Source organism: Elgaria multicarinata, chromosome 7 (assembly GCF_023053635.1).
Source record: "Elgaria multicarinata webbii isolate HBS135686 ecotype San Diego chromosome 7, rElgMul1.1.pri, whole genome shotgun sequence".
In the NCBI taxonomy this organism is placed as follows: Eukaryota; Metazoa; Chordata; class Lepidosauria; order Squamata; family Anguidae; genus Elgaria; species Elgaria multicarinata.
In genome coordinates this window covers 37,298,648-37,315,581 of record NC_086177.1, presented here as the reverse complement: position 1 = coordinate 37,315,581, position 16,934 = coordinate 37,298,648, and the positions used below count along the sequence as shown (strand labels likewise).

Genomic DNA, 16,934 nt, shown 5'->3' with positions numbered 1-16,934 from the left:
AGGCGCCGTCACTCCGGAGACGGGTCAGAGGGAAACGTGCCGCGCCTCACGCAGCGCCGCCCGTCAGAAGCCGCTCCAGCGGCTGCGCCCGCCCCACTCCGGTTCCTGCTCCTCCTCCGGCTCCGCGCCTTGTTGTGGCCGCAGCTGCGGTTCCTGCTGCTGGGCCTGGCGGGGGCGGGGCCTGGCTAGGCGTACGGCCGGGCCGGTAAGTGCCGTTTGGGCTTCCCTGCGGACCAGAGACCTTCGTGGGTGCGTTTCTCCGCTGCTTTCCCCAGTTGCCTCCTTCCGCCTTTCTCTTTCCCCGCGAAGGGCCAGAGCAGGGAGAGCGGCCGGCGGTCGGGCGGGCGAGGGGCTGCCGCGCTTCCTGCAATTAACTCGTCAGGCGCGTTCCTTCAGGGGCAAAGACAGATGTTCGGGGAGAAGGGCTTCTCTCCCATTTCCAGTTCACAGAGACCACTGGAAGTACTACTTGTATGGGGTTTGAAGGGTTGGATCTCTAGGCCTGTTTTGTTTTTCTCGGTTGGAGGAACCATTCTGTTTTGGCGACAGAAGTTGCAGTAATAAAAAGGTACAATGTTGTTGTTTTTCTTTTTCACCCCCTCCTCCTGCTCCAGTTTTGCGTACCAAAACGACGCCTGGAGATTATAGTTCTTCAGCTGCAGGCAGGCAGACTGAGTTTAAGTGGACCTTTATGCAGTCCTGTTCAATGCATAACGTGTTTTGCACCCCTGACAAGTTTCCCCACCCACTCTCACCTCTTTTTATAGATTGGGAAACTGAGGCTGGTCCAAAATGGTTTGTTATCAACCCAACAAAGGTGGATTTATGCTGGATTTAAAACTAGTTCTCAAAATCTAGCTTCAACACCTTACTTGTGCTTATAAGCACTTCCAGAATTGCTGCTAATTATTTTCTGTAGTTATTTGTCTCCTGCTTTTCTCCACAAGAAACTCAGGTGGACTCCCATCCAGGTACTGAACAGATTCAGGCCTACTTAGATTTGTAAGATGGTAGCATTGTGTATCTCCAGATCATGCCTGCCCCCTCCCTTCTTGGATCATAAAATGAAACAAACTGTTTGGTGTTGTAAGCCATACTATTTTTTTTAAAGGCTCAGCACCTATTAATGTCTTAAGAATAGGGACCCCAAAACCCTGGTGAGTGAAATTTTTGCAGATAGAATGTGTGTGTCAATTTCATTCCTGTGATATGCTTATTGGCATTCTGTAAACTCCTTACTGTGTTTGTATTACCTTGCTTGGGAAATTTTATAGCAAGTGCACACATTCCTTCCTTTTAGAGTTTGCTTTCAGCCAATTTTACCTTGCCTAGAGAGTTTTTGAATAAGTCAACTCAAGATTTTAAAAATGTTCTAGCATAATCAAGACATGGCTGCATTGTTTAATAAGAGAAGCAGAATAGCAACACTCATTGTAACTGTGAATGTTTTTAAGGTTAGAGAGGGAAGGAGCGTTGTTATTCTGCTTCTTGTTTAGCTGTTTTAGGATAATAACCATCTCTTTCTGAGCACTATGAGAAGTCCTTAAATAGCTCAATGAGGGAGCAGGACATTAACCATACCAGATAACTGCAGGTGAAGATAGATAAGTTGCCTGTGGACCGGCTTTATCATTTGTTTTGCTATCTTGTCAGGTAAATATTTACACATTTTCCATTTACCTTTTTTCCATCTTGGTTAGTATTGTACGGTGATCCTGATGAATCCTTTCCAATTTACCATGAAAAGGTTGGTGTCTCAAGTATATTGCGGACTTAAACCTGCTTCTTCCAAAAAACAAAGGACCTGCTTTGAAATGGCAAGACCCAGTTCAAGTAAGAGGAGTCTCTTCTGGTGGCATGTGTGTGTTTCTCTGTATGCACGAGATAAGATGTCTGTAAATAAGATGGAAGAATCTCTCAGTTTTGCTGTCTCCCACATTTGAATGTTTCAGATTTCAAGTTCTTTCATTCCTGTTCATGAAAAAATTTGTAAATTTTGGTAAATTCTTATCAAAAAAATAAACCAAACAAAATTCTCACCTACCCCTATGGTAATCCAGTTCTTCCTCTTTGTTGTGTAATGAATGAACTTGGACATCCAAAAATGTGCCATCTTTGTATCTGGTCAAGAGGGCAGAGCTCCTGCAGCTGTATGCATACAAATGACACCTACTGAAATTCCCTTTTCAATACAACTATTAAAGATACAGAAGCCTTGTCCTCCTTTTCATATGGTCATCCTACTCATAGTAGCTGATTTGTCTGATTGTGTGTGGGATAACAGTAGCTTATTTTCAAAATAAACTAGTCTGAGTATCTTATTAACCCATTGTGGCTTAAAGTGACATCCGAACGCAGCCATTGAAGTACACAGTAGAAATTGCTATTGCTTAATTGCCAGATTGGGGCCGTAATTAGTAACAAATTTATAAATGCAATCTTAGTGGTTGTTAACCACAACAGCTATAACATATACCCTCTTAGAAAGGCATGGCTACTTGTACAATAAATAAATAGAATAAATTGGTTAGAACAGCTAGATCACCATACAACTGAGCTTATTTTTTAAAACTTTGACTTATTTAAATAGCTTAAAGAAAAATGAGGAAATATCTTCTGTTGTACTCACCCCAGTTAATGTAGCCAAGTACTGTCAGTTTCGATTGTCAGCAGTCAAATCTGCTTGTAAGATTGTCAGCAGTCAAGTTAAGTCTGACTGTAAAATTCCTTAACTGAAACTCAAGACCTCATAGATGCAAAGTATGCTTTCCATTTCATTTTTATTTTAAAGGTGCACTGGCTAACCTTTACAAATCAGTAGTAATACAAATCGCTTAAATACATAGGGTAATAGGATGAATGAAATTATTAATATATTGCAATATTCCTAAAACAATACTTGTAGCACTTATTGAAACACTTAAAATGTTTGTAAAACACTAAAATATTTACAAATAACATCTTGTGAAATGTATCCTCCAGTTCTGGTTCCTAGAAATTTTAAGGTTTAAAACACAGGCAAAGCTGATGAGGCAGAGACAGACTGATCTACCCTGGGCCACCCAGTGTAGCCATCTTTACGTTGAGAAGGAATTTAACGTGGGTTTCCTATTTCCCAATCAAAATAGCTTTGTATATATTTAAAATGTGTCTTTTAAAATGCACCAAATTTGTCTGTTTTCCTTTCTTTTTAAAGATATGGCTGATTTTCGAGAAATATTTGCAAAAGCAAAGCATATAGCTGTTATTACAGGAGCTGGTGTCAGTGCAGAGAGTGGTGTTCCAACCTTCCGAGGTGCAGGAGGCTACTGGAGGAAATGGCAAGCTCAGGTTTGTACTACTAGTCCACATTTTCAGGATGCTCTGTTAACTTTAGCCTCAGGATGCAGTCCTTAGACAGAAAAAAGTCCTACAATTCCCAGAATTCCCACTAGCTTTCAGGAAATTAAGGGCGCAAGGTAAACCTTGAAGAATAATATGGTATCAATAATAATAATATCAAACAGTACATAAGGGGGAAAGCTAAGAGTACAATAGTGCCAAACTGGATCAGTTTAAAAGATTGTCTTATGCTATGCCACTGCATGTTTGCAGTAAACCTGAGCAGCATTAATTCAATATCACCAGACCGCTTTCATGTTTATTAAGTAGCAAACATGTTAGCAACACTGTCTGTTTCGTTACATCTATTTTCCGCCTTGGGACACAAATAGCTCGAATGTTTATTTTTTCCAAGATTACTCATTTTTCGAGGCTTTCCATGCAATGCAGGAAAGATTGGCACCATCTTTGCTTTGGGCACACATCCTCATTAGGTTATTAGGTTTAACAGGTCTGGGACTGTTACTGAGGCTGTATTGGTTTGGAGTGTTTTGTTTGTGGGGCTGGCTGTGGGACTTACCCTTGTACTGAAAATATTCATTGGGTTAGATCAGTTGTAGGCAGCTTTTTTTGGCCTATCAGCACATTTGGCATTTTAAGGAAACTCGTTGGCACAACCACAAAATGGCTGTCATGGGACTAGACCATTATCATCAATGGAACTTGGGTTAGTCATGAATAACTTAAGTCCCATTGATTTCAATGGGTCTACTCTGTGTATGACTAAGTTTGGATCCAGACCACTGTTTCCAATGATATAACTTATTTCAAGCAATAACTGAATACATTAACGGATGAGAGTAGCATAGTGGCTGAGAGCGTGAACTATGAAGTTCCAGATTCAAATCTCACCTGAACCACTAGTTGACTTTATGGCCTTATGTTAATCAAGCCAATATCCCTCAGCTTCTGCTTCACCCCATCTGCAATATGGAAGGTAGTAATATTGATCTAGTCGGCTCAATTATTGTACCTATTGCTCCAATAACCCACACAAGTACGTCATTTACAAAGCAGTCAGAAAAATTGAAGAGGAGTTTGAATATGAATGCAGTGCATTTTTACAGACTCTTTGATCTAAATTCTATATTATATGACGGTCTTGTCAATTGGCTTCTCAATTTTGAATTTTAAGTTATGTTGTCAGACTATGGTTTTCATTCATTTACGATCTTCAGAGGAGGCCCTGCTCATCCCGACACGAAGAGAATGTCGCCATGAAGAACCTTGAGAGCAGGGCTTCTTTGTAGCGGCACCCACCCTCTGGAAAACCCTCCCTCGTGTGGTTCGGGAGGAGGAAAATGTAGTAACTTTGAAACGCTTCCTAAAAACTTAACGTTTTAAACAAGCCTTCCCTGGACTGTAATTTATTCTGGTTTTATGTGATTTTAAAGTTTTAAACTGGATTTTATGGTTTTAGTTGTAAACTTCCCAGAGAGCTTAGGCTGTTGAGCAGTATAAATATATAAATAAATAAATACATTCATTTACACTCAGGCTTTGGTTGGACCTATGGTTTAAATCAAATAAAGAGCTAAATTATTTGTGAAGCACTTTGAATACTGGAAAGGCACTTTGTAAGTGCCAAGCCATGTTACTGCTCTTAACGACACGAGGCTTCATAATTATGTATGGGTGTTATTTTCTAATAACAAAGCAATATATGATGTTTTTTTTCTTCCACAGGAGTTGGCTACTCCAGAGGCTTTTGCAAGGAACCCCTCCAGGGTGTGGGAATTCTACCATTACCGTAGGGAGCTTATGATGAGTAAACAACCTAACCCAGCACACATTGCCATAGCAGAGTGTGAGGCCAGGCTGAGCAAGCAAGGCAGGAGTGTTGTGGTCATCACACAGAATATTGATGAGCTCCACAGGAAAGCAGGAACAAAACACCTCTTAGAAATTCATGGTAAAAATCCACAGCAATGTCTCACTGATGTCTCATTTGACCGTCCTTTATACTGTTGTTGTTGTTGGTGGTGGTGGTGGTATTTCCAAGCATAAACAAAGCACACCAATAAAGTCCTGGGAATTTGCTATGACTGGACACTTACCCTCTCCTTTCCTGCACCAAATCTCCCTGAAGTCAGTAACCCTGTTCAGATGACACACTATGCCACAGTGGTTAAGCATTTTGAGCTAAACATTATAGCTTAGTGTGTTGCGTGAACCGTTCCTAACTATGGCGGCTATATAGCCATAGTTTAAACAAGGTCACTAACCATTGGTGGCCTAACCATGGTTTAGCATGTCATCTGAACACATCCAATGTAGAATTTGGATAATTTTATTCTGAAGACTGGGGGTACCTGTATTTTCCCCATGTAGGGCTAAAAACAACAAGATGGGGTTTTGATTGGGAAAATAGCATAGGTGGGAAAATAGCATAGGTTAAAACACTCCCTCTCCTAGAACAACTACTCTGATCAAATTGGCAAACCACATGGCTTTATTTCTTTAAAAAAAAAGAAAGAAAACATTGGGAGATTGAATAATACAGAATGGGCAGATCTAGTTTATTTAGAACTCTTGAGGTCCACAAGGTAGAGCCAGGTACAATAGACATACACTTAGAATTAAAGAATTCTGAGCCCAGGAATTTATTTTGAGTAACAGAACTGAGAAGAGTTCACAGTCTTAGCCTGGTCACTCCAAGCCTAGCCTGGTCACTCAAACAAATCCACAGCTGGTCACTCCAAGCTTTCTTAATTTCAGCAGTATAATTTAAGGCAGGAGCGAAGTGTTGCTATACTGCAAATCAACCAGAGATCTTCTAGTAGGTCCAGATTTTATTTCTGCAATGTGTAAATTGGCTTTGAAAAGCATGTTAGAAATTAACATTTGCCCATAGAGAGTAAGAATTAGATGCATAAAATAACACGGTTCAGAGGGACATGCATAGCCTTTCATTCATGCATGTACAAGAGTTTTGGGGTGTTTTTCTTTCCCACTTAATCCCCTCATCATCATCCCACCCCCAGCTATTCTTGAAGGCTTGGGAGCCAGTCAGGGGTCTCTAGTAAGAAGTGGGAAGTTAGCAGCACCCTGCCTTTACACATATGTCTGGGATTATATGGATTCCAGCTATAGGATTTACCTTAATTTTTTACAGGCTTCCTAGGAATCTGGATATTTAGACACACTAAATAATCTGTGATCTAGATATTTTTTAGATTTGTGTGTGTGTGTGTGTGTGTGTGTGGGAGAGAGAGAGAGAGAGAGAGAGAGAGAGAGAGAGAGAATGAGAATTTAGGGGTAGAAATTGCCTCTAGGTAAATAGTTTTCTCAAGACATCCTAATTATTTTTTATTTAGGTTTGTATCTTTGTAGTACCTGTGTTGTTGAAACATTTCATTAGTCTCCTGTGGATAGTCAGTACATCATTTGCCCTGTAAATGCTTTGTTTATTTATTTTATTATTTATGTATTACATTTTTATATCATCCAATAGCTAAAGCAAGTCACAAAAATTAAAACACTAGAATACATGATAAAACATCATCCTCATTTGTTCCAGCCTAGAATTGCTGAGTTTTGTCATTTTCAGTTCTTAAAAGAAGTATTAAAATCACATTTCAATGTTAGCAGTTTTGCATTACCAATCGTGAATTCAAGCTTTATGGCTGTAATTTGAGATTGTTACTTTACTTTACAGGTAGCTTATTCAAAACCAGATGTACCGGTTGTGGAAATGTGACAGCAAACCATAAGAGTCCAATTTGTCCTGCTTTGGCTGGAAAAGGGTAGCTGATCTGTCCTATGATATCTGCAATTCGTATTAGTGGGGAGTGATGGAGATATTGGCTCCAGTAGGGACAGTTTCTCCTAAGTAAGGTTAGGCAATATACAGATGGCGAGATCCGGCTTGCACCCCAGTGTATGTGAGACTTTGTGTGGAAAGCTCTTCTGTTCGTACACATGGAAAGGGACAAAAATGCCTTCCAGCAACACTTTGCATGTGTATAGTGTGTCCTCCAGGGAGCCTTCCAGTCTTGGGAGGGATTTCCAGTGGCTGTGGGCTTTTTATTTGCAGGGAGAGCTTAAACGTTCCTGTTCATGTGTGGGGCAGGGCTTCACAGCTATAGAGTTTAAATTGTCTAAATAACCTTCAAAGCATATTTCTTCTAAGCCAGATGCCACTCCTTTTTCCTTATGGCTGTCCGTTCTAGAGGACAGTTGAAAAGTTGTCTAATATAGCTGTCTAATTCTAAAAACTTTGGGAGAAATAATTTCTAGAACAAGTTTTAAAAAGTCATAAATTGCAAAGAGAAAAGAAAGTTAATTTTTATTACGTGGAGGTATGCCAAACATCTGTCTTCAGTTCCCATAATAGTAAAACTTTTATTTGGCATTTTCTCTTTAAATCTATTTCTTAAAGTAATTGCTATTGCCTACGTCAAGTTAGTTTTCAGCATGACATGATCTGCATGTTGCTGCTCATCTCACTAGCATAAGTATTTTCATAATCCAAAGCTTGTAGTTCTTTTTTTATATGAGAGAGAATATGGCATTTTTTTAACATATGTAGTGATTTATTACACTTATATTTATATTATTTATTTATTACAATTCCAGTGCTCCAGATCCTGATGCCGAAGATACCAAGATTCCTGTGGAAGATCTTCCTCGGTGAGTATTGAGATACTTTAGCACACAAAAACCTTACGCTGTGATATAGATAGATAGATATATTCCATGTAAATGTGTGATTGATTAAAAAATAAAGCTCTAAGGTAAGAGTTGTGTGACTTCGAAACAGGTAGTCAAACCAGACACCACTGCTTTAGAGCTTATACAACTCTAGCATTTCCACACATTCATGGGAATGTAAGTACAGGTGTGTGGGGAGGGGGAATTACACCTGTTGGCCCTGCTGCATACCTAGGTTCACTGGGTGGTATGAAAGAGCCTGGCTGTACATGGATAAACTCTGTGTAGGCTCTATTCACATCATCAGGGAATCTTTGCAAAGGCAAGGTTCCTCGATAGTGCACATGGAGCCTACATACAAATTCTTCGCAGTTAAGCTTTTCCACATCTTTTGTTGAGCATACATCATCTTTTGTTGAGCATACAGGGCCAGCTGGTGTAATCCTACTCCCTTATGTACATAAGTATTTATTTTGAAACTGTTTAGATGCCATATTCTCTCTCACCTTCGTCTAAAAGAGGATTTGGGGGGCAGTATACACCAAAAACAAATATTCAGTACAATAAAAACAGCGTTAAAATTGGATACTATCCTATGAATTATTCTGTGCTGGAATCTTAAGTGTACTTCACATGGAGTGGTTCCCATGGGATGCAGTGGAACCTAATTCTGAGTGAACCTCTCTGAGTTCTTGTTCTGGTACTCATTCTTGTTTTGCTCAATCTAAGATGCTCTGGACTTTGAGCAAGGATCTTTTATTAAACAAAAATTAATAATTTTCATTTATTGGTTTAGAAATTTCCAAGTTGATTTTGATACTATTTTCTCCATGTTGAGTTTAATCCAGGTTTTTATTTGACCAAGTAAAAAATTGACAAGTTGGGCATGATCCAGCCAGTTAAGTGAATTATGCCCCATGGATATTAGTTAGAGAAAGTGTAAACATGTGTTTAAAATCCGAGACACTTAAAATGCATTTCTGGGCTGAATTGCAACCCTTGTTTGCACACTAGCAGTTTCAATATTGGATGAGTGTTTTTGGAGTGTTCTAGAATAATTTGTACTAAAGATGCTATATAAATTATTAAGATGATTTCCCCTATCCTTTCTTTTAGAATGTAAACAATATACATTGGCCAGGCTTGTAATAAGCCTGGTATAATCACAGCAGACTTTGTAGTAAATTAACTGAAGATTTAAAATTATTTCTTTTCCTGCTTTGCTTCAGTTCAAGGTGTAATTTCTCCATATTTGGGGGGGTGCAGGTGTGAAGACTGTAGTGGCCTCTTGCGCCCTCATGTTGTGTGGTTTGGAGAAACTTTGGATTCTGATATCCTTACAGAGGTTGAAAAAGAACTTGAGATTTGTGATCTTTGTTTAGTGGTAAGTGATTTTTTAAATTATTTCCTTACCTTTAATACTTCAGGGCATCTAACTTTGTAAAACTGCATGTTTTCCAGGAAAGGATAGCCAATAATAACTGCCAAATGTAACAGTCATGAAGCTTCAAACATAGACATAGCAAAGAGTTGGACATTTGACTGGTTAAATTCTTAATTTTATTCTGTTCATTTAAACACATTAATTTTGACTTTGCATAATTTATTTTTAGGCCAGAGTAAGATAAAAAAAATCAATAATCTTTTTTACTTGCAGTAACACTGCCATTGGGGTTTGTAAGAAATAAAATTATAACATCAGCATATTATATGTTCATGACCATTAACATTTACACCTGTAGTGCTGGAGTGTGTCTTGATTAATGAAGCCAATGGCTCTAGAGCTATGGAAAATAACAGGGGCGATAGTGGACATCCCTGTCGTGTACCCCTGTGCGGATTGAATGGTGCAGAATCCAGTCCATTGGTTCTTACCTGTGCTTTGGCATTTGCTATTAATGAAACAAAATGTTGACCATAATTGGCTTTTTTAAACAGTTCAGTAAGATAAGGTTTCTCAACTCTATCAAAGGCTTTTAAAGCATCTAGTGACACTATTGCTAATTGAAAGCCAGATTCAGTACCATAATGCATTACATTGAGGGCCCTTCAAATAGCGTCAGAGATCTGTCTTTTTGGCATAAACGTGACTTGATCAGTTGAAATTCATTTCGTAATAAAACTGTTTAGTCTACTTGCCAGTATTGCTGTTAGAAGTTTGACATCTTGATTAAAGAGTTCTATTGAGCAGTAAGATGGTAATTGTGCAATGTCACTATTGGGCTTCAGTATCGTGGTAATCTTTAGAGCATGAATGGTCAATTGTCTTTAAAGCATTAATTTTATTGGAACAAAAACAAAAATTCAATCAACAGATTTGATAATTATGCTAAGTATAAAAGCAAAGTAACTTCTCATGAGAAGTTCTGAAATTGTCAGGTTGCTGGCATACTGCTGGAGGTTTTTATTGGCCTTTGTATAATTTTTTTTTTTTACGTTCTTGACAATATCCTTTTAAAGTTAAGTAGAAATTTATTGGATTGGTAATCATTTTTAGATTGGATTGTATTAGTTCATCATTGCATTTCAAAATCTGTCATTGGAGAAAGATTACTTGAAATCAGTCATCACATCGGTGATGGGATCAATGTGGGATGCAGTGAGATTTTTCAGTCCTCTTCCATTTGAGCTCTGTGTCATGCATTCAGTGTGAATGTAACATATTCTCATCCCTTATCTGTGCTCGAGAGATAAGGATGCTCCAACGGCTCATGCACAGTCCTTTCTCCCAAGTGAATTCCCCTTCGTATTCCTTTTCAGTCCTTATGTCTGCACCAGTACAAACAGTAATCAGTTTTGAAACCACAAATTGAAGCTGATTTCCAAATCCTGGTTAAAAGTTAGTGTTGACGTTTGTAAAGTCCTCACGCTACACTATATTTAAAGTTGGAAAGGGAAATGAGTGAGAATGTGCCCATAGGACATGCCCAATCTTTAGTTAAGGGATTGGGAAACATGTGGTCTGCGTCAGGCCAAAGTAGTGGATAGATAAATTAATTCTTATTGAAGTCAGTAATCATTGTGTTATTGATTTTGATCCTGGGATGTGTTCTTTCTCTTTCGCAGGTTGGAACCTCTTCTATAGTATATCCTGCTGCTATGTTTGCTCCTCAGGTATCCGCCAGGGGAGTGCCAGTTGCAGAATTCAATATGCAAAGCACCCCAGCTACAGACAGGTTCAGGTAACACCCTAATATTTTTTGTTACTTGCGCCATGCTCAGATGTCATTTTTTTGAACCGCCTACAGAGCTTTGCCTATTGGGTTGTATAGAAATGAAATAAATAATATGAAATAAATAATAAATTTAGTCAACGATGGCTTAATAAGCTACACACAGTAGCTTATTTTGGAAATAGTTGACAATCCCCCGCAACACAACTGGGCTAACAAGGTACTGTGTGTAGCTTATTAAACTACTGTGCCTAATCTGACCTTTCCCCCTGTCCTTCTGCAGTCCTCCCGCCCAAGCAGCGGCCCTGTTTCACCCATTCATCACATCACAGCCGGGGGCTATAAGGAGGAAAAAACCCTGGAAAAACGAAAAAGGGGGATAGCTGCTGTAAACCTTTGGAGGTTTGCAGCTGGTCCAAACTTCATACACAGCCTCTCCCAATCAGAAGGCACCCGATCCACCCTCCAAACCCTGGGAGAAACAAAAATAGTGGTTCTGGGAAGGTCCCCCCGCCCATTATGTTGATGATGCACTTTGGTGCTCTGTCAGGGAGCTGCAGTTTTGCCCAGGAAGTACTTTGCAGATGCACATTTTGAAGGATGGGCTAAACGGACTCTGTTTTTTCCTCATTATGTTAATGTTGCGAGTTTTAAAGCCCTGCGCTGCCACCCGGTTTGTTGCCCCCCCATTTTCCTCCTCCTCCTCCTGGTGATGCTCTTCTATCGTCATACCATTCCCCAAGCCATTTCAAAGCCCTGAACCCACTTGTTTCAAAGCCCTTCACCTGCCCCCCCCTTGCTCCCCGTTCTTTGACATCTGGAGTGCTTCAACAAGGGGTAGGGAGGCTAGAAAACCTTGGGAGGTTTCAGGATCAGTACCAAACTTCACACACCACCTATAAGTAAGGAATTGTGCAAAAGCATTTTGAGCTGCCGGTTAGGCCATTCACTCCTTCAAAGATCGGCATTTAAGCCCTTGGGCTCAGCTTTTTTTGTGTTTATTTATCGGCTTAGCAGATTACCGCTATGTCATGAAGCCGCTGTTTGATGTTTTCCAGAGAATCATGTGGGTTGATTGAGTTGCTCTTGCCACACAATTCTGTAGGCCAGTAATTTAACCCACAGGGCCCACCAGACGACACGATAACCCACAATGAGTTAAATAAACCTTACTGCAGACCATGGGTTATCATTGTGGGTTATTTTGGGGAAATAAGCCACCATGGTTTAAAAAAACCCTACCAGATGACACAATAAATCACAATGGGTTAAACACAGTTTTGGAGAATTAGATCCCATCCTTTGCTGCAGAAATGTAAAAATAACAATTGAAGTATCAAAAATTTTCACCCAGAAAGGCAATGTCATTTTCTAATTTGCTGCCCAATCCATAGAACTTTAAGCCTATTTAACATCATAGAAGTCAGTGGAATAATAAATGATGGTAAAAAATTAACTGGTTAATAAAATAGAGAATAAGCAAAAGGGATAACAATGTCCTATTTAAAGACTCAATCTGCTGGCATGAAGCTCAACTCTCTCTCTCCAGTATGTTTGTCTTGGGTTAGGATTTTGACATAATAGCTGAAGTGCATTTATATACCATTTGCATTTATATATTTGATGAAGAACTATTTATATCCTGAATCTTCTGTTTCAGGTTTCACTTCCCAGGTCGCTGTGGCACCACGTTACCCCCAGCACTTGCTCGCCATGAAACTGAGATTATCTCATGAACATTTATCAGAAGCAAAGAGGAAAAATAAAATTGCTAATTTCTGCAGGGTGCAAGTATAGGAGGAACTTGGAACTTGTAGAAAACGCCTTGCCTGTAATTGAGCATTGGGATCTGAGGATGACACTGAACAAAATAAATCATGATTTTCTGATTGATTACAAGCAAAGGAAAGGTGTTATCATGGACAGGGACATTTGAAAAACAATTACATTTTTGGGGGACTAAAAGTTTGTGTGAAATGAAAGCATAAAATACAAACAGTTCATTTGAATGTGGTAACAAAAGGGACATTTATGCTCCCAAATATTAGACTATATCTTTGGTGAATCTTAAAACATGGAGTTGCTTCACCATAGCTGTATACTTCACAAAATAGTTTTATACAACTGATGTAAAATTCAAATAAAAATGTAAGATAATATTAACAAATCAGCAATGACAGCTTTTAATATAGCATACACTCCAGTAGCTTTTCTTTCTTGCGGGAAATCAATAAATCAAGGTGGGCTTTCTCATGAGACAGTTCACTTTCTAAAAAGGTTATAAATTTTGAGATTGTGAATTTCTTTGTGGTGATCAGTATGAGAGAGAAATTGAAGGCAGGTATGAAACAGCATCCCCCTACATAATATAGATGCTTGGTTCCTTTTCACTTCCAGACTTCTATGAATATATTTGTGGGATTACTTATTGCAGTCTTCTAATTATTATTTTTTTGGCTGTTATAGGGTACTAAACTAAGTTAAATTGATGCTTTGTCTATTGTTCCAAACTATTTTTCTGATCAAAACATCAGACTGTATTGATAGGTCTCATGATAAAGTTAGTACTGCTACAGGTACCACACTGATCTTGTTTACACCTGCTCTTAACTATGAGTAATACGCATAAATGGAATGGAACTCAATACTGAGTTACTGTGAAACAGAAGTGCTATAACTCTGAGTCTAAAATGGCTCTAGTTTCCTTCTTGTAATGTTCAATGCATGTATAGGTTTGGATCTACTTAGTGGAGTTTTGCTCATGCTGGAAGAAGGGCAGGGAGGCAACCTTTGCAATTCCCCCTGAAGCCCCCTGTAAAGCTGCCCTGAAGGGCTGGGTGACTACCTATAGCAGCATGAGGAGGTGGTGTAGGGGCTGTAGAAGGATTGCCTCCCATTCCTCCAGTAAGGAGCCTTCACTGGCTCTTGGTGCTTTCAGTGATTGGCCAATCTGGATCCAACGACAGTATTTTGAAATGATCAGAGTGATTCAATTATTATAATCACATGCTAGTGTGAGAAACTAATTCCATGCCATGTTAAGGAGGTGGTATTCGCAAATCATGTTCTCCAGTGCATACATTTCAGCCACTATTCTGGCTGTGCTAAGTCGAAGCTTTCTCATAGGAGAGGAAGGACTAGGAGCTTCCTTTCTGTACTCTTCTAATTCATACCACTAGTAACTACTTGAAACTTTCATCCCCTAATTTGTTCTAAAAAGCAGACAATTTCAGCTTGAGAAGCATTTTATTAGAATAAGTAAATTTTGAACAATACAGGCTAACCTTCAGAACATAAGAAAAACCATGCTGGATCAGACCAATGGTCCATTTAGTCCAACACTCGGTTCACACAGTGGCCAACAACAGTTGACCAGGAGCCCACAAGCAAGATACAGGTGCAACAGCACCTCTCTGCCCATGTTCCCCTGCAAATGGTGTATATAGGCTTACTGCTTGATACTGGAGGTAGCATATAACCATCAGGACTAGTAGTCATTGATAGCCTTCTCATCCAGGAATTTATCCAAGACCCTTTTAAAGCCATCCAAAGTGGAGGCCATCACTACATCTTGTGATAGCAAATTTCATAGTTTAACTATGAGCTATGTGAAGAAGTACTTCCTATTATCTGTCCTGAATCTCCCACCAATCAGCTTCATGGGATGACTGATTTCATGGGGTTCTAGTATTATGAGAGGGAGAAAAATGTCTCACTATCCACATTCTCCAGACCATGCATAATTTTGTTTACCTCTGTCTTGCCTGCCCTTGCCCTCCTTTTTCCCAAGTTAAATAATTCCATCTGTTGCAAACTTTCCTTATAGGGGAGATGCTCCAGCCCCTTGATCATTTTGGTTGCCCTTTTCTGCACTTTTTTTCCCCAGCTCTGCAATATCTTTTTTTTTAAGTGTGGTCGCACCAGGCAGAATGATATTGGCAGTTTTATATTCAATTCCTTTTCTTATGATGCCTAACATGGAGTTTGCCTTCTTTACAGTGGCTGCACACTGGGTTGGCATTTTCATTGAACTGTTCACCCAACACCAAGATCTCTTCCTTAGTCACCACTAGCTCAAATCCCATTTTGATTTTTTGCTTATATAAAACCGTATTTGCAATTTGGATGCCCATTCTCCCAGTTTGGAGAGATCCTTTTGGAGGTCCTCACAATCCCTTTTGTTTTGACCACCTTAAATAATTTGCTATCATTGGCAAAGTTGGCCAATTCGCTGCTTACTCCTAATTCCAGATCATTTATGAACAACTTGAAAAGCATTGGTCCCAATGCAGATCCCTGTGGGAACTCACTATTTACTTCTCTCCATTGGAAAAATTTAAACCTTATTTATTTTGATGGTATATCATCAATTAAGATTTGGATGAAATAATTAAACAAAATCAAAAGCCATAGTTAAACAAAATCACTTTGACCCTGAACTGTTCCTTTTAGCTTTTTTGTAGAGGGGAGAATTTCAGTAGATGTAACTTTTTTCTGTTGAAAAATGCTACATTAACCCATATAAACAGCTGTGACAAGTAAAGGAACCTTACTTCTTTGATGCAACACTAAGGCTAAGTAAACTTATATGAAAGATAAAATATTTACATAAAGGTTTGGATAATAAACCTCCCAGTCTATATGTCAAACTCTGTTTTGAATGGCCGGGGAAGAGGGTTTTCTCAGAAATAATTGTCTGCCTATTTGTATGTTTTTGGCCATGAAAATTAAATGTTTTCGACTAGTGCCATCTGGCAAGTTGAAGAGGCAATGCAGCCTTGCAGGTGTCTTACTAAGGTGGGTCCAGTTCTCAAAGATGCATACGGGCTCTGCTTTAAACCTTGAGCATTCTTGCAAAAAACAAAACATGAATTTCTGCTACCTAAATGGGTGATCAGTTTATTGTGGGATAAGCTTTTGCCACAGATGATTTTGTTAGTCTTTAAAGAGAAAACGAGACTTTAAATTATAAAAGTCAAGAAACCTTAAGGCAGCACCACAGACTCATGCTTATGAGCAATTACACTGGATAATAGTCTTCGGGCACCAGGTCAAACTAGCTTTTGATGAGCAAGGGTATTTTACAGATGGGCGGGGGGATACATTTTTATGCCCATGATTTGTATCGCTTATATAAAAGAAAATAAATTGTGCAGTTAATATGAAAAAACTGTTGCCAGCCCACCCAAGTTTACACAGCTTGAACTTACGATATCAAATTGAAAACCGCTATTGTTCCTGCATAGCGGCGGGATCGGGTCCCTTGATTTCCACGTGATATACAACAACAACAGTTTATTGCGGTCAATAGACCATTCCAGCAAATAAATTTTTTACATACAAGCAAACTGAACATACCATTAACTATTAAAAGTCAGGCTATACATGAATAAACTACGCTTTCCCTTCTCGGCCCCTTAATAGAGATTGGACACGGTGAGAGAGACAATCGACCTTTCTGGAAACACAACTTCCGGGTTACTTTTTTTTTTTAATTAAGCAGAAAGGAGAGTTGAAATCCAGAATTTTACTGTGGCTGGACAATAAAATGTCTGCCCAGAAACAAACGGTGGTAACAAAGTCTTTTTCTAAATCAGGACGGTGTGTGTGTGTGTTTAACATTCAAGAGGTCGTCATCTTTTATTCCTACGATGCAGATTGGTGGGGAGGGGCTTGGGTGACCTACGATAGCCCCGTAACGTAGCCTACTTTTAATTTTGAAAGTTA

General features: G+C 39.2%; 1 protein-coding gene across 1 annotated transcript; it reads left to right on the top strand.

Annotated features, from left to right (window-relative positions):
• The first annotated feature begins 547 nt into the window (after window positions 1-547).
• Window positions 548-13,492, top strand: SIRT5 (sirtuin 5). The gene is made up of 9 exons (XM_063130421.1): window positions 548-568; window positions 1,701-1,833; window positions 3,197-3,330; window positions 5,068-5,293; window positions 7,040-7,127; window positions 7,960-8,013; window positions 9,301-9,418; window positions 11,101-11,216; window positions 12,868-13,492. Exons 2-9 carry the CDS (start codon window positions 1,719-1,721, stop codon window positions 12,941-12,943), a joined length of 927 nt encoding a protein of 308 aa, XP_062986491.1. The 5' UTR covers window positions 548-568; window positions 1,701-1,718; the 3' UTR covers window positions 12,944-13,492.
• Window positions 13,493-16,934: the final 3,442 nt, after the last annotated feature.